The sequence below is a fragment of the Anas acuta genome, chromosome 2 (genome assembly GCF_963932015.1).
Source record: "Anas acuta chromosome 2, bAnaAcu1.1, whole genome shotgun sequence".
Taxonomy (NCBI): Eukaryota; Metazoa; Chordata; class Aves; order Anseriformes; family Anatidae; genus Anas; species Anas acuta.
In genome coordinates, this window is record NC_088980.1 from 95,137,705 (window position 1) to 95,157,908 (window position 20,204).

General features: G+C 39.2%; 1 protein-coding gene across 2 annotated transcripts in view; it reads right to left on the reverse strand.

Moving 5' to 3' along the window:
• Positions 1-20,110, reverse strand: part of LOC137850826 (uncharacterized) — a 37,790-nt gene extending 17,680 nt beyond the window's left edge. Inside the window, exons 1-9 of one of the 2 annotated variants that reach the window (XM_068671267.1) lie at positions 19,951-20,110; positions 19,532-19,607; positions 18,584-18,652; positions 13,166-13,199; positions 6,126-6,176; positions 4,418-4,495; positions 2,376-2,512; positions 1,712-1,831; positions 1,169-1,199 (exon numbers count right to left, since the gene is read on the reverse strand). In XM_068671267.1, the coding sequence (XP_068527368.1) occupies positions 1,169-1,199; positions 1,712-1,831; positions 2,376-2,512; positions 4,418-4,495; positions 6,126-6,176; positions 13,166-13,199; positions 18,584-18,652; positions 19,532-19,606 (595 nt within the window). In that variant the 5' untranslated portion in view covers position 19,607; positions 19,951-20,110. Of the gene's footprint in view, positions 1-1,168; positions 1,200-1,711; positions 1,832-2,375; positions 2,513-4,417; positions 4,496-6,125; positions 6,177-13,165; positions 13,200-18,583; positions 18,653-19,531; positions 19,608-19,950 lie in introns of those variants that run through there. The other variant, XM_068671268.1, reaches the window with a different exon arrangement.
• Positions 20,111-20,204: the final 94 nt, after the last annotated feature.

Consider the following 20,204-nt stretch of genomic DNA (forward strand, 5'->3'; position numbering starts at 1 on the left):
ATCACCTCCCTCGACCTACTAGCAATGCCGTGCTTGATGCACCCCAGGACACGGTTGGCCCTCCTGGCTGCCAGGGCACACTGCCGGCTCATATTCAACTTGTTGTCTACCACGACCCCCAGATCCCTCTCTTCTAGGCTGCTCTCCAGCGTCTCATCGCCCAGTCTGTACGTGCAGCCAGGGTTTCCCCGTCCCAGGTGCAGGACCCGGCACTTGCTCTTATTGAACTTCATGCGGTTGGCGATCGCCCAGCTCTCCAACCTATCCAGATCCCTCTGCAAGGCCTTTCCACCCTCAACAGAGTCCACAACTCCTCCAAGTTTGGTGTCATCAGCAAACTTGCTCAAAATGCCTTCTATTCCTACATCCAGATCGTTTATAAAAACGATCATCTTCTATTCTAGAAGATGAACTTTCAGTACTACACCTTCTACATTATTGAGGACTTCCACATTATAAAGAAGAAAAGGAACATAGTTTCCGTAAGATTCCCATATCAATACAAGATAATAACAACGTTCATCCAGATTCACACACAGAAAGGTAGTTAGGTCTCACAGGACACCTTGCTAAAAAGCCAGGATTCTGGTCACAGTCCCTCTCCTTCACAAGAGACAGAGAATTTCTTCAGGTTGGCATTAGTAAACACCATTGCACATCTACAGTAACAAAAGATGACCCAACCATACTGTATGGAGCGAGGATGCTGTTTTTATGTTGGGGGGTTTGGTTTCCATTGTTCATTCCAATGAACTTGCTAAAGAACTATGACTTCTACTTTCATCAGTGATTCAGGACCAACTTTTATGTTTTTTAATGACTGAAATGAGTTGGAGGCTTTACAAGCTTATTCAGAGGAACCCATCAAACACTGTATTTCTATACTATTTCATTTTCCTTCATTAGCAAATTACTGTAGTTATCTAAAATACCTCCAGAAGCAACCAGTTATAAAAACATCTAAGAAATACTGCAAGCCTGACAATTCCTTCCTTTCCTCATTTCAAATTCACAAAAACTGGAAAATCTCTGAAAACAAAACATCTTGTAGTATTACGTACAAGTTTAATATTTTAAATCAGTCAAACGCTTTGAGTTCAACTACTCATTCAAATTAGGCCAGTTTGGGCTGTCAAATATAATATATTCGAGTAATTCATAAACTTACGTGAGGTACTTGGTCTTATGTAACCTTCAATCTAGGAAACAGACATAGATTTTTATTAGATTTTTTGATTAAAATTTTATACCAACAGTCCCTACCGCAACTGTCTCTAGAGATAGAACAAGTACTTTTATTTGTCCTAAAGTAGTATAGCCCATAATTTTATAGATTATATATAATCTTAACAATATAAATGAAATTTGAGAAAATGCAAGTTATATAAATTAAAAGTCATTGAAGTAAAGCACTAAAATCTCTGAAACGTTTAATTCTGCCAGGATATTTTCTATCTTAGAAAACAAACAAACAAACAAACAAACAAACACAACTTTTAAAAATAAACAGGAATTTCAATTCTGCTGTTCTTTTCCCCAGATTTTTTAGGGTGACTTTAACTTAAGTCTTAGTTCTATTTAACACTACATTTCCTAGATGCACACAGGAATTTAACAATATTTGTCAGCAATACTTTTAACTTAGTAGGTCAAACATAAATGCACTGATAAAATATACATTATTCAATACTTTATATTTACTTCCAACTACCTTATACATTTTTAATCCTTCGGACTTCTCTAGCTCTCCTGCTATTCTTCTGAGAAATGAGACTTTGCATTCTTTTACATCTGTTGTCTTTCTCTTCATTTTATCTGGAAATTCTTTAGACTATTGAGAAAAAAATGGCTTTAGATGAGCAACACCAAAATTAATTTAACATTAAAAAGTTGTCACATTTCACTTTTTCAACAAGCTTTCAAAAGACTAGCAAACATTGTTTTGAACATTAGCAAGTAGTTTTGTTTCGGTAGCACCACTAGTTAAAGGTTAATGTTCAAATCATAAATTCAGACACTACATGAAGTTCACTATTGAAAGGTAAGATCCTCTGTGCAATATCCAAGAAGGCCATGGGCATAATGAAGAATGAGAGAGAACCTATGCCCAAGAACCTGATCTTGGATGAGATTAAATACTTAGGAAAAGACTTTGAGCAGATACCGACTTGCACCCCTGGATCGCGTTTCTTCAGTAGCTCACAGCTTTATAGCTTTTTATCTTGATCAAACTCATGAAGAATAAATCATACAATTATTAGTGACTTATCATATGGTGGTTTAAACTTCAAACTTGATGTACGTATTCATATAGAAATAAAGGATAGCATCTTAGAGAAATTGTGATCAAAACGTAATACAGATATATTACTCACTATATATGCTCTCCTGTGTTTATACCCGCTGAGATGTTCTATCATGGGTGCCATCTCTGTATTAAACCCACACAGCTTGCATTCATAATGCGGCTCTTTTCTTCCTTCAAATCTGATCTCAACCACATGTTCTAAACCTGTAAAACAAGAGTTACAAATATCTATACTTACAACAGACTACTATAAACAAAAGTATTCTCTTCAAGATGGCTCACTAAAAGCCAAAAATAACAAAGAGAGTATTCCATTTTCAGAATTTCAACACTTATTCAGGGTCACAAAAATCAGATTTATTATCAACAACAGTTAAATTTCTCTCTTTACAATGCTTTATTCTGAAGGGGAAAAAATTGTCTATAGCAGATTTGCAGGCTCAATAGAACAAAATCCTTCATTTATCTACTTTTTGACCCAGGATATTTTTAAGAAACCAAAAAAGAACATTCCATTCAATACAGTCATGTAAGACAATGGAGAAGCGTCAGTCAAAAAGAAAATGAGGATAGGAAATGCCACACAAACTTCTATATTAAAAAATCCCATTTAAACTACTTCGTCAAACATAATTTGGACAGCATTTGAGTAGTGCAAAGTGCATGCAGAAAGAACAAAAATCCCTTCACAAAACTGGGTCCTTCATTATCCAAAATATTCCATAAACTTTTAAGAATTAACAGGAAATAAAACAGATTTTCTTAATTTCTTTCCTAGAAATGACTGGAAGACTATGGATACATTGAAAAATCTAAGTTTGATGATACCGAATGTCCTCCTTGGCCAGTTTGAGTCCGCTGTCCTGAGTGTGTCCCCTCCCAGTCTCTTGCTCATCTCCTGCCTACTCAAGGGACCCATGCTGAGAAGAAGAAGCCTTGATACTGTGCACTGCTCGGCAACAGCCAAAACACCAGTGTGTTACCAACACTGTTTTAGTCACAAATCCAAAAAAGCACCATCCAGGATGCTATGAAGAAAGTTAACTATCTCAGACCCACTACTGCATGATACTATTAGATCTTAACTCCAAAAAGTAAATTATCAGCATTTTTTCTCTTTATCAGGGAACATATTTCTCTAGGCCACCATTGTGTACTAGCAACACTAAGGCCACTGACAATCAGCACCAATACGTGTTGAAGTAGCTTTGCAGAAAAGGGCCCAGGGGGATACCAAATTGAATGTGAGCCGGCCTTGTGGCAAAGAGGGTAAACAGTACCCTGGGCTGCACGAGGAGCATCACCAACAGGAGAGGTCCATCCTCTCCACTCAGCACTGGTAATGCCACACATGGAGTAGTGCGTCCGGTTCTGGGCTCCCCCTTACAAGAGGGGGACGGACATACTGGAGAGAATCTAGCAAAGTGGTGCAAAGATGATGAAGGGACACAAGCACCTCTCATATGAAGAAAGGCTGAGAGAGCTGGGACTGTTCAGCCTGAAAAGAGAAGGCCCAGGCATCAACCTCAGTGTGTATAAATTACATGTGAAGGGACAGTCAAAGAAGACGGAGCCAGGCTCTTTTCAGCAGTGCCCAGCGACAGGACAATAGGCAATAGGCACAAACTGAAACACGGGGGGTGACATCTGAATGTAAGGAAATGCTTTCTCACTGGGAGCATGCCTGAGTACTGGAACAGATTCTCTGTGGAGTTGTGGAGTCTCCATCCCTGGAGCTATTCCAAAGCCATCTGGACACAGTCTTAGGTAACCTGCTCAGTGATCCTACTTGAGCAGGGCATGTGGACCACAGGCCTTCCAGAGGTTCCTTCCAACCCCAACCATTCTGTGAAAACCATCTTTATAGAGATGGTTTCTTCAGGAACAAGTTATCTTATGATTAAGGTGTACAGAAGAGGTGGCCTTTACAGTGGTCGCATAATAAGCTCAATTTTAAAAGGTATAATATGTAAGATAAATTCTATTAATTATCCGACATCAGTTACAAAAAATGAAACAATATTTAAAATATCACTTTTTATTTCAAAACAAAGGAAAGCTATTTGGTTACAAATTCAAAGACATACCATTTAGAAGAAAAAAACATACCAACTAGAGGTTCTTCTCTTTTGGGATCATTCATAAAATCCTTCAGACAGGTTATGTCCTTTGTGAGTCCTCTCTTCACTGAGATAAAAAAAATATACACAAAGTAGGTCAATACACTAAAATGACCAAATACGTTAGACAGGTTGCACATAATTTCTATGATGTTAAAGGAGTTCCTAGTGGGACTTAAGGAGGACAAAATTAACTTGCAATCTGAAATGAGCAAGCAAAATGGCTAGGATCTCAATCACTCGCAAGAAGATTCCAGCACTACATTTTCCATAACATTTTTACATACAAGGAATTAATGTCTTCAAGAGAACCATAGGAATAAAAGAGATCTTCTAGCAGATTCCAATTTACTGATTTTAAAGTTTTTACACTGTCTTTAAACTCTTTTAAAAGAGTCAACTCAGAGCACCATCTACATCTATCTGCAAAACCAAAGGCACTAAATGTATTTAAGTGCTAGCCATTATAAAAGAGCATGCTGAAGTGTTAAAATATGTGGTTTTTATGTTTTTAATCTGAGAAAAGTGTGGAAATAGAACTCATCTTCCTAACTGCATACACATGTATTTTAACCTAGTAGTAAATTTCCTGAGAAGTCATAAACTCTGCTAGTTTCTTCAAACCTGAGCAAACAGAAGTGGAAATACAATAGGCACTGAACAATATGTTATTGTCTTCTGTCATTCTAGAGTAGCAGGTTACAGTTTAAAAATAAATAAATAAAAAACATTTCATGAGGATAACAAATTCTATGCCTGTTAAATATTCGTTCAGTAGGAGCAATTTTTTGCTGCAGTCAAGACAAATTCTAGTGCTGCACACAAAAAATACTTCATGAGGTGCCAGCACTTAATTTATAAAGAATACCTGTTGTAACTTTCTACTTGGTGTGGTAGAAAACACCTGATGGGATACCTCCTGCCATGGGATAGCATGGCTCAAACCCACTAAAACTTTACAAGTCTTTTTAAAAGTTTGTGTTTGTTTTTTGTTGTTGTTGTTGTTGTTTTGTCCGAAGTGACATGCAGCAGCAGCATAGTGTGACAAAGGTGCCACGTAACAAGTTGGTGCCATGTACTGAACATGTACACTGTACATGTCTGTACCAAGATTTCAGTGTGTTACAGAGCTATAATATATCTCCGTGCCTGTGTAGTAGCTCTCAGTGATTGACTTGTGATCTTTTAGGCTAAATCTGGAAAGAGTAAGGTTGAAAAAAGTTAAAGGCCTTTAAAAGGCAGTAGATGTTTTCTTCTTATTTCTCAACATGCAACTAGATATTGTCTTAGTGTTATCTTGATAAGAGATCCGCCATACTGTTGTTGTTTTACATGCTTTTGTTCTGTTAAACTTCACTGTATTGTACATGTACAGATGTATGCTACAAAGTTTTCAGCTAAAAATTTCATGAGCTAAAAAACATTAAATAGATTGGTGTCCAATTATCTGGAAGAAACACTGATGTCTCAAGTTTGAGTCTTTCAGTGAAAATATCTGTAACTTCATACCCTCCTAAGAACTTCCCTTAAATAAATTAACCTTCACACAAAAGAAAAGCAATGGTTCAAGTGTTTGGTAACTTGTATTGCTTCTGAGTAAACCATCATCAACAAAAAGCTTTGATCATCATTAACATAAAACTATCATTTTCAAAGGTGCATTTAAAAAGGAGGTTAGCTTATTTATATTCAGCTACCTGGTCTCTGTGTTTCATACTTCGTCGGAGTTCGGGCTGGAGCTGGAGGACCTAAGATGACAGTTTGACAGTCAGATCACTTCTCACATACTTTTATGAAGTACAGAGTAGATCATCCAAACACATTAAAGAACTGAGCAGTTATCTTCATTGTGCAAGTTTAATATAGGCTCAGTGGTAACAGTATTTCATCTTGGTACACTTCCCTTCTTTAACTTTATTCCTCTAAGCAAGAAAAAGCCTTTGATTCCAACCACCTTCCCCACAATGTACCAAACATATAGGTGAGTATCACAGAAGCGTAGAGTATTCAATTTTAATTTCATTTTTAGTTGCTTTTCATACTGTTTATAGTTATTTTATTTTAGCTATTCATTGTTTTCTGTGACTGGAGGTCCAGTGGTATTGATGCCTGATAGACAAATCCTTATCTAAAGGTTTAGAGCCTTGGCACAGCCCTAGGTCATTAAATTTTATGCAGAACAGTAGTTTCTTTTACATAGGTATCTGTGTATATTCTTAACCACTCAGTTCCAGGGTGCATGTTTGAACACGCTTCTGTAAACACGATTCTACTCCCTTCATTTGTAACTTCTTTCCCTTGCCCCTCTCTCCCTTAAATCCATACGCAGACGTGTCCCAGGTGAGCTTTAATGATGCTCTCAGCATTTTGTAAATTGTGAAATCCAAGATTAAAACAAACTGATGTACCAGCATTTACTGAAAAATCTTACAGTTATGTTAAGCTTAAAAAACATGAAAAATTAGACTACGTATTTGCTCATGCAATATTTTTGAAGTGAAAAGATTTTCCATACTTAGAGAAAATATACCCTGTATACAGCACTAGTTTCTTCCTCTTTCTGCATAAGATTAGCAGTGAAGAGATGCATATTAGAACTATATATCAGATCAAAGCTGCAAATATTCTGCAAACAGCTACACAATACTAACATAAGGGAGGGTTATAAGGAAACATGGCTTCTTTGGTTTCTCATAGTAAGATATCCACTTTTTTTCAGTAAAAAGCTTCAAAGCTTTCAAAGTAGCATAAATAAAAGTATCTGCAGGTACTTTACAAGTATGAAAACTACTTGTTTCCAGAGTTGTTCAGTTGTTCACACACAGCCTGAGTTAGATTCCAGGTCCAGCATCTGCAGTCTGACAACATGGCCAAACACCAAACAACACAAATGGGCACCTGTGCAGTCTGATTTTTTCATGCTTTAATTTGTTTACTTCCAGGACCATATTGTGTTTGCAGAGAATTGTGCCAGCAGCAGCTCACAGTGCAGCTTGCCATAATGTGGCTGAGGCTTACACATACAGTCAAGTTAAAAATCAACAGTTGTAGCTCCTACTACCACCAAAGATGTGTTTTTTTCTTTCCTTGTTTTCAAACATTTGCAGGCAGTTACAATAATGTCAATAATGTCTGCTAGGTTTCATGAAAGCAGTTATAATCCTGAAGATGCTCTCCCATGTGGTGACGCTAGTTTTGGATGCTAGCATTTAAGCTTGATGTGTACAAGCTCCATGGCTTTGTAATTCTAGTAGCAAGGGGTTATTTCTTAAGTATCTCAAAACCACAATACAGCAGTATTTTCCCTTAAAGCGTATCACGCTGACAAATGAGCTGAAAATCAGCTGGACTGCCAGGATCAAAGGACAATGAGCAACAGCCTAGCCTCTTCCTGGTGTCCAGTAAGCTGCAGTGTAGCCCAGGGACCAGTTCCAGGGCTCACAACAATTAACCTCTTCATCAGTAACCTAGTTGAAGATGCACAGAAAACCCTCAGCAAGTCCACAGACAAGATGAATTCAGGGAATACAAAGACTTCAAAGATTTAGTTGAGCAGGATCTTGGGTGCACTGAGCCTTAAAGAAACTTTAAGGTAAGAAATAGAGTTCTACAGCTGCAGTAACCCCATGCACGAGCACAGGCTGAGCAGGAGAGAAGAACCTGATGCTTATGATGGATGTTAAGTTGGGTAGTGGCCAAAAGCAAGCCTGTTATAAATAAGGAAACCTCCTACTGGAAGCCTGCACAGGCAGCAAACTTCCAGGTAACTTAACCTTCTGCATTTGGTACTTAGGATGTCTGGCTTCGTGCCTCTCCCAGTTATAGTGCAACGTGGAAAAAAAAAACATAGGGTCTAGGGGAAGGGCAGCAGACCTGAAGGTTAGACTCAACTTTGTAACTGACATTCAGGTGTTCTTGGGGGGAGGTTGCAAAAGCATAATAAACAGCTGCTTAGGAGGTTGAGATTTATTGTGTTAGGATAAAATTCTTCTTTAAAGGAAGGCAACAACTATGGACTGATTAAACAGAGGTAGAGGGCTCTGTCCTTGGAAGTGTTCAAGGCTTCTTATTGAAGCCCTGTGATGATCCTCCAGCACTGATGATTGAAGCAAGTGATGATCCTCCAGCACTGGCAGTAGTCCTGCTTCAGTCAGGAAGTTAGATTCAATAGTCTCAGGAAATCCCTTCCAAATAGGGATTTTTAGGTAGATTACTAGTATCTGGAAAATACTCTGTGAACAAAACCACCAGAACACTTCTCATTCCAATACTTAATATTTAATGACATGGGCCTGAACGCATTTCTTTGTACTCCATCTTTTGCATCTATTCCTGCATTTATAGTGCACACGCTCATTTTAACTGCCAAAATTAGAAGTGCTATGTCTCAAAACTTAACGACAGTTTCAGATATTGCCAATACTATTACTCACCAACAACAGTGTTCTGGACTCAGCACCACAGATTCACTTTTGAAAACAAGGAGTGACGTGCACAGAGCCTATACTCCATTGTACAGGGGGAAACTCCAAGAGAGGTGATAAAGCTGAACTAGCATTTAATCTTAGCACTTTATTATTTTGACGACTTCTGAAGTATTTTCTATTCTAGTCTGAACTCAGAAAAGAACTTCCAGGTTCCCTTCCTTTGGGAATTTAGCAGTACTTTTACACTGTAAGACCTTACATATACTAACTAATGCTTGACAGATGCTGAGTAAGTAGAGGCATATTTAAGAAAATAAAATTTAAGAAAGCATTTCAGCTTTATGATAAGACTGATGGGATCAGTTTTCCATTGCTGAACTCAAGGAAGAATATGATTTGTGCTTTCACTCACTGGAGGAATAACTCTGCCGTGCTGTTAAAGTGCAGCTTATCTTCAGATCCGATTCTTCCCCTCAGCCCCATGCTTTACAGAATGATTATAATGAAGCTTTCTTTACTCACAACATGACTTAAAGGCTCAAAGTTGAAGAATGTAGAGGCAGGCTGCTAGATCCAGCAGCTAAACACCTACAACAATCCTCATTACATTTTTAAGAACCTTCTATGAGGAAAAGTCTTTGAGGAAGCACTGCAAACTAACTCTGCACTTCCCTGTAATTCTAGAAGAATTCCACAGGCTGTACAAAAAAATCCATTAATCCACTTTTCTTTGTGGAAAGTTGTGGAAAAATAATCTCACCAATGCAGTCAGGCAGCCCAGAAGTGGCTTTAAAAGGGCTCATCTTCTATATTCCCCCTACTTTGTTCTAGTAGTAAGCCACTGGATTTCACTATTGCCTGGGGAGTGCTGCCAAATGTGTATAATTTCATTCCCCCACTGTTTAGTGCCTCTTGCTTAAAGCAAGAACAGTTTTCCAAACTTCTGCCTCCTCTGGCCAAAGAGAGGTAGCAATCTCCTTCCTTCCTGATGCTGAACATACAAATGCAACTGCCTCAACTAGAGCTAAAAGAAACCTTCCATCTGTTCGGTTACTGCTGTATGAAGAAATCACAACTGAACTTCATGTACTTACTGAGCTTTGATTTAACTTAGTCTTAAGACTTCAGTATCTTCCCTTCCCACATCATCCGCTGAGATAGTCTTCTAAACTTCTTGAAAGCAGGCAGATAAAGCACAACCAGAAACCAACTTCTTGTCCCCACAAAAATAATTTGTTGATAGCTTTGCCATATGGAAACTTGAATGATATCCAGATGTCTTTCTTACAAGAAAGTGGTACTCCTCCAAACACAAGCATCTGTAAACAGATGCATTTCCTGACTTCACTGACTTTAAAGGCAACAAGTTGAACAGTCATTAAGTCACACTCCCTACTGCTGGAAATACTCAGCATCCAAATAATTGTGGGTTTTGTTCCTGTAATTTTGGTTTGTGAATGATACCAGTACTGGTCTTGCTCTCCCTGATGAGAAAGGAATTATTTTTTTTTTAAATTCCACAGCAAGGAAGAAATTGCTTATACTGGTGTAATACATTTTAAGTATGCCAAGCCTCATCTTCTGAAGTACCCACTCTTCTTTGGACACTGCACATTTCAGATACCCGTCAGATTTTGCCCCAAGTGATTTCCAAGAAAACTCATCCTTCACTTTGACCATATCCTTACATTTTTGCTCCTTGTCCTTCAGATTCCACCATGAACACGCTGCCACATTTCACTTTCACTGGGTTGTTTGATAACAACCAAGGACCCAATAGCAATAAGAGCAACCCATGAGTTTATATACTGAAGTGACACAGGACTCATACTTGACATAGTACATGTAAGTTAAGAATCTGTGCTTATTCAAAGTACTTCACTACATAACTCCATGAACTGTACACATTTGTTCATGCTTATTGCATGTCTGCAAAGTTAAAATGAAAACACAAAAGCCAAGCATATTCTGAGTTTATTCTTATATCTCAATGACAGAACACCAATGGATTTCCTGAATCCAGTGACAAGGGATAACTGTGTCACCAGTGACATGTACAGAACTTCTCAAACCCTCCCACCGACAAATTTTAAGTAAATGATTGTGCACTGCGGTCCCCAGCATCAAAACTGGATTGCCATCTTTGAAAAGCTCCTTAAGTGGCAAGCTTTTCTACCTTAAACAAAAACCCCAACCTGCCCATCCCCAATAGAGAAGAAAACAAAACCACACACCCCCTGAAACATATAAATAAACTTTACAAAGCTATGTTTTGGCCTTCCTTGGACGAGTAAACCATGACAATGGCTTACAAGTTAGCTTCCCATGTCTGAATCTTCAGTGAAGTAGAATTCAAGATGGATAAAGCAGTATAAATACTCATGTCTCTGTTCTGTTGATTTCACATTACAAGTAGGAAGATGTCGATAGCTTCAACGTGATCACTAAGATTCAGAACCGTCTGGATGAAATAAAACAACTTACAAAGCTTCTGCCATGCAGTATCCTGTGATGCTGGGACTCCTCCAAAAGTTAACTCTAGCTTGTTTACCAAAGTTTCACATCAAGATTCTCCTCTTTAATAATTAGGAACTTGAACCTCTCTTCCAGTTCCATAAAACAGTCACAAGATTTTGACCTGTGACATTTCCGGGAATGCAGTGGTTGTAATGACCGTATGTTCTTACCCTGAAACTTCCCCGGAATGCTGAGCTTGCAGGACATGAAGCAGTATCATCTTCTAAAGCCGTAGGTCTTTGCAACAGACTCTTGTATTCCACCACTCTTTCTACTGTCTTGCTGCCATTCCTTCTGTCCTCTTTTTCAAATCTTAATTTCTGTCCCATTTGCTCTTTGTACCACTCCTCCCAGACAAGATGTTAGGGTCTTGAAGTAGTAACCTCTTCAGTGATCAAGTTTGCAAGATAATTCATCATTGGTGCTACTTTTTATGACCATTTCCAATGAGGAATACCAGAAGAGGTGTAGGAACCCATTTTTGACTAGAAACATTAGCCTGTGGCCAAACAAATCTGTTGTTGCTGAGGTATAGATACAATTCTAGACTGCTCATATCCGCTGGACACTGAAGAGACCTCTGTGCTTTCAGAACTCTTGCAGTTCTGAAAAGGAGCTGCATTACCAGTACTTCTAAAAGCTGAAGATCTGCACGCAGTACTCACATCTGCTGGGGCAGAATGTCTCAGTTGATCACTTCAATCACATCTTGCACTGATATCCTGTTTTCAGCACTAAACCACCAGAGCAGCTAATAAAGCCCAGTCTCTTAGAAAATAGACCCTGACCAGTGCTTTTTCTGTGTTGTTCTTTCATGTTGATTCTCCAGGGTGCAGGTGGTGAGCTCAGCCTGCACCATTTCCCTCAGTAGAAGACTGACATCACTCTTCTCCGTGGAGATGTGCATTTTCAGGAACCCTTGATTAACCTGGTTCAAGAGATACTGGGGAGCAAACAAAGCCAGAATGTGTTTCTGTAAGCCTTGTTTCTTAGGAGAGCATGCAATGAAAATACAAACTAGAAATTAGAGGCTTATTTCTTGTGATGACTGACAGTAAGTCCCTCTTGCTTCATAATCTTCAAATTGTTTAAGCCATACTCCCATGTATGCCAGTGTTCTCTTGCTTGCAGCCCTTTCAAAATCTTGTGCATCAGCATTTTTACATCATTCCATGTCCCTGTGAGCAAGTTCTATCCCAAGCTTCCAGTCTTTTACCATTACTCTTATTTCCCATGGGCACATGACAGTCTGGATGCATGTTCTCAGCTTATGGGGATGAGACACCCCAACAACTCTGTTTACATTGAATAGGTCTTTGCTACTCCAAGTCCACACTACAATAAAGAAAGGCATAACATTCCTGTGATGCAGCTAGGCAAATTCAGCACAGGTAGAGCAGCAGCTGCAACAGTGTTATGTTAGCCTACACACACAGGTGCTTAGCATACTACCTGAAGCTTAGCAGTGAGTGCATAAAGCTGACAAACAAGTGGAAGACAGTTTAGCCTGGGAAGGTAAGAAATATACTGACTATGCATCCCTCTGCTAAATAGATATATAAATATTTAGGTATGGAAAGCATAATTAAAGCTTCATGCTCTAAAACATTTATTTAACTGTTCATTAGATAAAAATCTCAGGAGATCATTCAGCATATAAAGAGAAACACAACTACAGACATGACATAGATTTGGCAAATGCAAATAACCGAACTACTTGGAAAAGCAACACATTAAAACCCCCAAGCAATATCCATACTAAGAGGCTGGAAAGAATAAAGCATTATACTTACAATAGACAGTCTTGGGTCTCAGGGCTTTTTCTTTCTTTAATTATGAAGATGCAAGTCATCCCAAAATAAAATAAGAAAAAGAAATTAATGTGCTGCATGATTTGAAGGAAAAACCCCTGTACTTCCTGAATGAAGCCTTTGCAGACAAATTACAATACAGGCCAAAGTTTCCATTAGCAGATAGGAAAAATTAGAGCCTTTATGATTTTCTGCAAGAGCTGGAAGTACTGCCAAAAGTATTCTTACAGTTAAGGTTAATTTCAAGAAAGCCTTGTTATTAAGTTCTAAGAGATGATTATGGCTTGAAACATATCAAGGATGCCAGACAAAACTTTGGTTTTTGCATGGCTGCAGCTTGTAAAGTTCCTAAAGTTCAAAAAACCGTAGTTCCAACAACAACCAAGAAAAAAAATGGAAAAATAAGCTAACAAAGAACAGTTCCACCACCATAGGGCGGATCTGGATAAACCTCCAGACAAGCCAAGTCTCCTGGAAGTTTATTCATATCATGAAGAACAGGAAAAGCAGCTTTCATCAGCTGAATTGAGGACAGATCACTTTTGGAAACATCTCAGAAAAATAATTTAGTTTTCCATTTCAAAAACCTGGCTAAAACCAATAGTGACGCATTTGGAGACCTTTCTGGCAAATAAACACAAACTTCCCATCTGAAAGAATGAGAAGTGTCATCCTTCTACCAGAAGGACAGTTGTTTGCTTCTGAGCACTCCATGGATTTGAGTGCTATATTTTCAGTATTCAGTGCTGTGGAAGAGATGTTGCAGGTCAGTGTAACAGTTCAGTAAGAGGTAAGACTGACACAATAGGTGTTTGTTCAGGAAACAAAACAGTTCTTCCACACTAGTTTTAAAATGGAAGTCACCTAAGTGCCAGTATCATCACAGGTGAGTGGGTGGTGGTGTATGAGCTCATCAGGATTTTGTAAGCTTGGAATACAGGCAGTCTGTCTGGTAGCTATCCTGCCAGGAGCATTTCTACTGTGTACAAAACCACCTGTCATTCTGCTCCAGTTTTACAATAAACAGCTGCTAATACCTAACATTTCACAGACATGCAGAAAACATCAGAAACTGTGAGCTGCCATTAAAAGACTTCCCAACCATTTATAGACAATTCGGATTGCACTTGGATTACTGCTTGAATATTCAAAATGTTGTTCCACAGCTGAGACTGATACATCAACTTTACTTGTGATGTTTTCTGCTTATCTTTCAAGTGGTCTTAAGGGAAAAAAAAGCAAAACTACATCAGGAATAAAGATTCTCACACATTCGGTAAGAAACTTATTCTCTGCCCTGGGCCATGTGTCAGGAGCAAGTTACAACAGCTGTTTTTGAGCTAAGACTGTAAAAAGTTAGAGTAACTTTTAACAAAGTGTCTAACTTTGAGAAGCCACAACTCAAAAACTGCTGTCTCTCAGGGTTCAAACCTTCCATGTGCAGTTCTCCAAGAGCTACTTCTTAAATTACTTTTCACACACTTCAAGGTCACAAGTTATCTAACAAAACACTGTTTCATGGTTAGTTGTGTAAACATCATTTACTTCTTCCTAAATATCTGAAGTCACATAAACTAGATATTAGCAATCTATACACTGAAAGCATTTATTCTAATCATGTGAGGTTGACAATAATGTCAAGAGCTCTACATTTTAAACTAGTTTGGAACACGAGGATAAACTGCAGAACACAACAGCACACTAAACACTTGAGGCAGAAGATAATATAATGGCACAGCAAGTTTCCAGTACCTGAAACCTATGTTAGCACTTCAAGTATCAAAACAAGTGTCCAATTGAAATGTTCTTCCAAGCACAGGTGATTTTAATGCCATATCAAAGGACAGGTAATTGTTTGTATTTCAGATTTTCAACCACCATTTCAGACATAAAACAGTGTTTTCTGACCAGCTTACCATAATCACTGAAAGTAACATTCACTTGCTCTCAAACTACATAATAAGCCAATTCCAATTTTCCAAGAGCTAGAAACTATATGAAAAATGCATGAATGCTATTGTTGATGTCAATCCCCCCCATACTCATTCAGCAACAACACCATGAAGCCAATCTGTATGCAGCTTTGCAAAGATCACAAGGCACTCAACACAAAATATACACAGCCTTGTGTATACTGTGGCCATCCCAGTCTGTTTTTACATCAGTACTTCTTACAGGATTCTTAAATTAGACCTCAAATTATCAGCACTAGAAAAATTAGATGTGTACACCGTATACTACTCTAAAACCCCAGCTCAAGGACACAAGCTGTCATCTTCATCAACACTGATATCAAGGAGAAATGCAAACCCTTGGCACAACAACAAAAAAAAACACTCAAGAATAGAAACTAAGTGAACTCTACAGAGAAGTAGACCATACAGAATTAAATTATGTAACATTTTGTAAATAAAGCAAAGACATGAGAACTTGATCCTTCCCATTAGATCACTGATTGTTCAGCTAAAGCAACTACTCAGACCTGTTAGGAAAAAGCTGCTAGATCTTCACAGCAAAGTACAAATGGAAAAGGCTTCAGATAAGAAAACCCCAATCCAATAACAAACTAGAACGTCATTACAGACATTTACTCAGAAGACCTGAAAGTTGCTTCTACTTTTTTTGAAGTCATCCATTTTATTCCTACCCCTCCAAATCCATCACGCATCAATCCAAGAGGTTATAGAGCATCTAGCCTGCAGAGACTAAAGACACAAGTGGAAATTCACCACCCACTCTTGTAAGAACACTGACTTGGCTTCATGTACTAAGTTATTACCTTCCAATACAGGAAAAGGAATTCCACCAGGCTTTTGGCACAGGCTTACTCTATTTTAGTTTTGGATGCAACAAAATATTCTGGGTGAAAGTAAGAAAACTGTCTGAGTAGGATGCCTATACTGCCACAAAAGGGCTGTGGTTTTCCTGTCTGCTACTTACATTTTCCCTTCCTGCAGCATTCCCTTTAATAGGAGCATTTACACTGTCAAACACCCAGACTGAGAATCAGTACAGAATCTTCCTATAAATCTCAAAGTGATCAAAAGCAACATTCCTGGAGTCTTATTAAATAAGAAGTGGAGCACACATGAACTAGATTTCAAAACAAGTCTTTATTATTTGTTTAGACAATGCTTACTAATAAAAATCTCCCTAACTACACAAGCAGTGCATTCAATACCAGTCACCTTAGAGGCATGCTGAGATTTAGAAAGATGCTGCTTAAGCAACCAGAACATAAAATTCATTTGGAGTCAGCAGTACTGGTATACAGGTGAGCAAGCTGGTCAACAGAGAGGTGAAACATGGAAGTATGGAGAAGCAACCTAGATAAAGGTCTCATGTATCTATCCAAGCCCCAGAATAACTAAATAACATGGTTAAGAAAAGACAAAAAACGGATGTACAGAGTCAACTGAAGTATCCCTAACAATCTTTAAGAGTTAGACTTCACTAGTGCAGCTGCTCAAAGTAATGTACTCTTCTTGGAAGAGCTATAGGAAATGCAGGCCAAGGAGATTCAACTCACACGTGGCAAAGTGTTTCAATTTGTTTCTTGGATTTTTTCCTCCCACAGTGACTGTATTCCTAACGAAGCATTGTGTCATGTGTTCTTTAAAGTTTCTCTAGCAGTTGACAAAGTACCTTCACCACAGACATTTTAAAAATTGCTTATCTGAAAGTCATCTGACAGAAGTCAAAAAATAGCTGGTTTGGCTAGTGTTGTGATTTCAGTGGAGAATTACCTCTTTGTGTTGTCAGGACATCCTGTGGCATTACTCTGAACAATTTTGAATAATTACTCTGGTAAGGAACACAAAGCACTATTCTCTACCAATGTCTAGCCTGTATCTTAAAATGAAGAGAAGCTCAGGACTTTTATAGTTACTTCAGGCTTGGTGATACAAACACTTCTCCGGGCATCTCAAAGAATCCTGACCGTCTGCCATCAAAATATGTAGTGAAGCTGAAGCAAAGAATTAGAAGTAGTTGAAAACAATGATGGGATCTTGGAGACTTATTCCTACAGAAATGCTGTCATGTGATTTACCAGGACCCCACATGAGCACTAACAGTTAACCCCAAATAGCAGCCCAGTTTTCAACTTGCTCAGCATCAGTTCACGACCTATCATTAGCTCAATAAAGCTGAAAAACAGCCTAGCACACACTGATTTCCAGGAACAGAAGGCAAACAACATGCAGATTTGCAGAGAAAATTATCACTAGCTTTTCCAATTTAAAGGGGGAAAAACAACAATAATTCGATTGCTATGAGGGTTAGCTAGGAAATAAAAAGCAGCAACCACAAAATCAGAAGACCTTCTTGCATCAGCAAGAGCATTTAGCAGGACATGAAAAATATTCAGTACTGTGCACTTCTATTGGACCACCGGAGAACTCTACAACTGAATCCTGGGAGAAGTGTTTGGAGAGTCACTGACTCGAAGAAGTATATGTCAGCAGTATTAAAGCAATCAGCAAGCACATAAGGACATACAATTAACCATTCTTGAAAACCAATTAGTGGGGAGATGCCCTTCATCTACAACTGAAAGAAAAGGGGCATTCAAATACTTTAAAACATTGCAGTTAGTCTTTGTAGTGTTCCAGGAAGAATAAAATTAAAGTGTCATTAGGAAAAAGAGCAGACATTTAAGTACCACACCACCACCATCTGATGACAGCAATCATAAGTAACAGGACAGAGCAGACAAATGAGTATGCCTTAGCTTTTTAGGCTGAGTGTGGAGTTTTACAAAGACAGCTATTAGCCAAACAACAGTCAAAAGTTCAGTCAAACAGCATTTGTAAAAGCTGTTTTTCTCAATACATCCTCCCAGAACACTCCAGTAGTTTAAGCAAAGTAAAGCAAAACACAAGGACAGGCAGTAAGCCAGGAAGCTGCTATTGAGATGCTCTAAACAAGTGAAACCATGGCTTGGTAGTTAAGGTTACACAGCTCCTGTACAGAGTGTTAGGATATCCTAACAGCTGTTCTAAGAGTACAAACTTCAGGCAAGCCAATTTTCTTCAAAGTACAAACAAATTCTGTAGACTTGGAAAATCAAGCAGTACTTTCATCAACTACCCCCCAAGTAGAAGTCTGCATTCTTTAAGCATCTGTGACTTCGGTGTAATTCAAGAAAAATCAGTTTCACAGTCAACAGAAGTTTACCTTCAGTTACTACTAATATTGCAAATTACATGCTGAACAGAACAGAGTTGACATGTCCACCACAAAAATCTTCTCCTTGGGAATTTAAGCAAACAATTATTACAGATGCACCAAGCAAGTTAGAGAAGCACTTAAATACACACAAAAACAGGTACTGAATTTTGCAAGAATCCCAGATTTAACATTAAATTCACATATAGGCATAACATGGAAAAAGGTTACCTTTCTATGCTTTGCACCACGGTAGTGTGACTGAAGACTTATAGAACTCATACATGGAACTTTACAAACCTAAAAAGAGAAGTTGAAAGCAAATCTTCAGTTATGCTGTGGGTATTTTGTAGCCAGCAAGTTGTATGAACTGGAAGGAACCCACTCCTACAGCAAGGTTTTCAAGATCTTCAATTTAAACTGTACAGTTTGCATGACATTAGGAGCAGAGCACTGAAATGTTCTGTTCAAACAGTACTTGAATGCATACTGAAATATAGCAGGTGGTATAAGAGCCTACCCATCCCCTCATACCTCTACTTGCTGGTTTCTTAGTTGCCTGAACATCTCCAGCCAACAGAAACGAATAGAAGCACAACTGTGTTCTAAAGTAACTGCAACTCTGTTCACTGTTATACCAACAGGATCATAAAAAGCATAGGCAGTCACATGCATTTCATTAGGATCCACAGAAAACCACAATAATCGAAGAGGACACAGATCTACAATTTTTACCAAGTTTAATTATCAAAAAGCAATGACTAATACAGGCTAGTGTTGTCAGTGTTCTTGACATACTGCCCTATAGGTTTACTGCGCCAGAAAACAATTCAGCACTACCACAACACACGATATACGGAAACTTAAGTTCTGACACAGAGAAACATCCCTTTAAAAGCCTTTAAGGCCATAAGAAACAGCTAACAGAGACTTAAAAGACAGCAGCAGTTAAGAAACACTACACCTGCACCTACTCAAACACTGACTGCATTCACAACACCAGACAAGCCGTTCTTCCAGCAACTGGCCAAGTTACTCTCCAGCATTAACAGCTTCTCACACAACCCTGCCACGCTGCAGCTGGATTAGATCTGCCCAACCTCCTCGGAGCGTGATTTTTCATGCCTGAAGCCTGCGTCTCAGTACACATTCTGAAAAGCCCCCGAGAAGAGCACTCACTTCACAATAATATATTTTTTTCTCAGGTTCCGGCTTGGCATCTTCTGGCTTAACATCTTCAGTCACGGCGCTCATCCTGCAAAACCGGTTCAGCGCACACAATAAAAAAAAAAAAGAAAAGCTACGATAAATATAAACACTGTTTGAAAGCCACGCTCCGGCGAACAATCGGGGCCGGGAGCCGCGTCTCAGTCGGATGAATCCGGTAAAGGAGAGAGCTGGTTTTTTTTTGTTTTTTTTTTTTTTTTATTTATTCCTTTCCCTCCCTCCCCGCGGTTATGGGAAATAAATAACGCCCTGCCCCACGGGGTCGCGCTCCTCGAAGAAAAATAAAAATAAAACGTTAAAAAAAAAAGGGAAATAAAGGCAGGGGAGGACAGGACGCGCCCCCCCGGGCTCCCTCCCTCCCGCTGAGGTACCTCAGCGGGCCGGCCCCGGCCGGTAACGACCCCCAACGGCCGCCGGCACGGGCGTCACTTCCGCTTCCTGCCCGCGCACTGAGGAGCGGCACGGGCACGGGCGCCGCCGGCGCGCGCCGCAGCCGTTTAACGGCCGAGCCGCCCGCCCCAGCCAATCAGAGCGCAGGGCGGCCCCGTTGCCACCTCCCCCCCCCTCCCAACCGTTCCCCTCAGCCCGCCCCGCCCGGCCCGTGAGGGGAGGGGGGGGGGGGGGG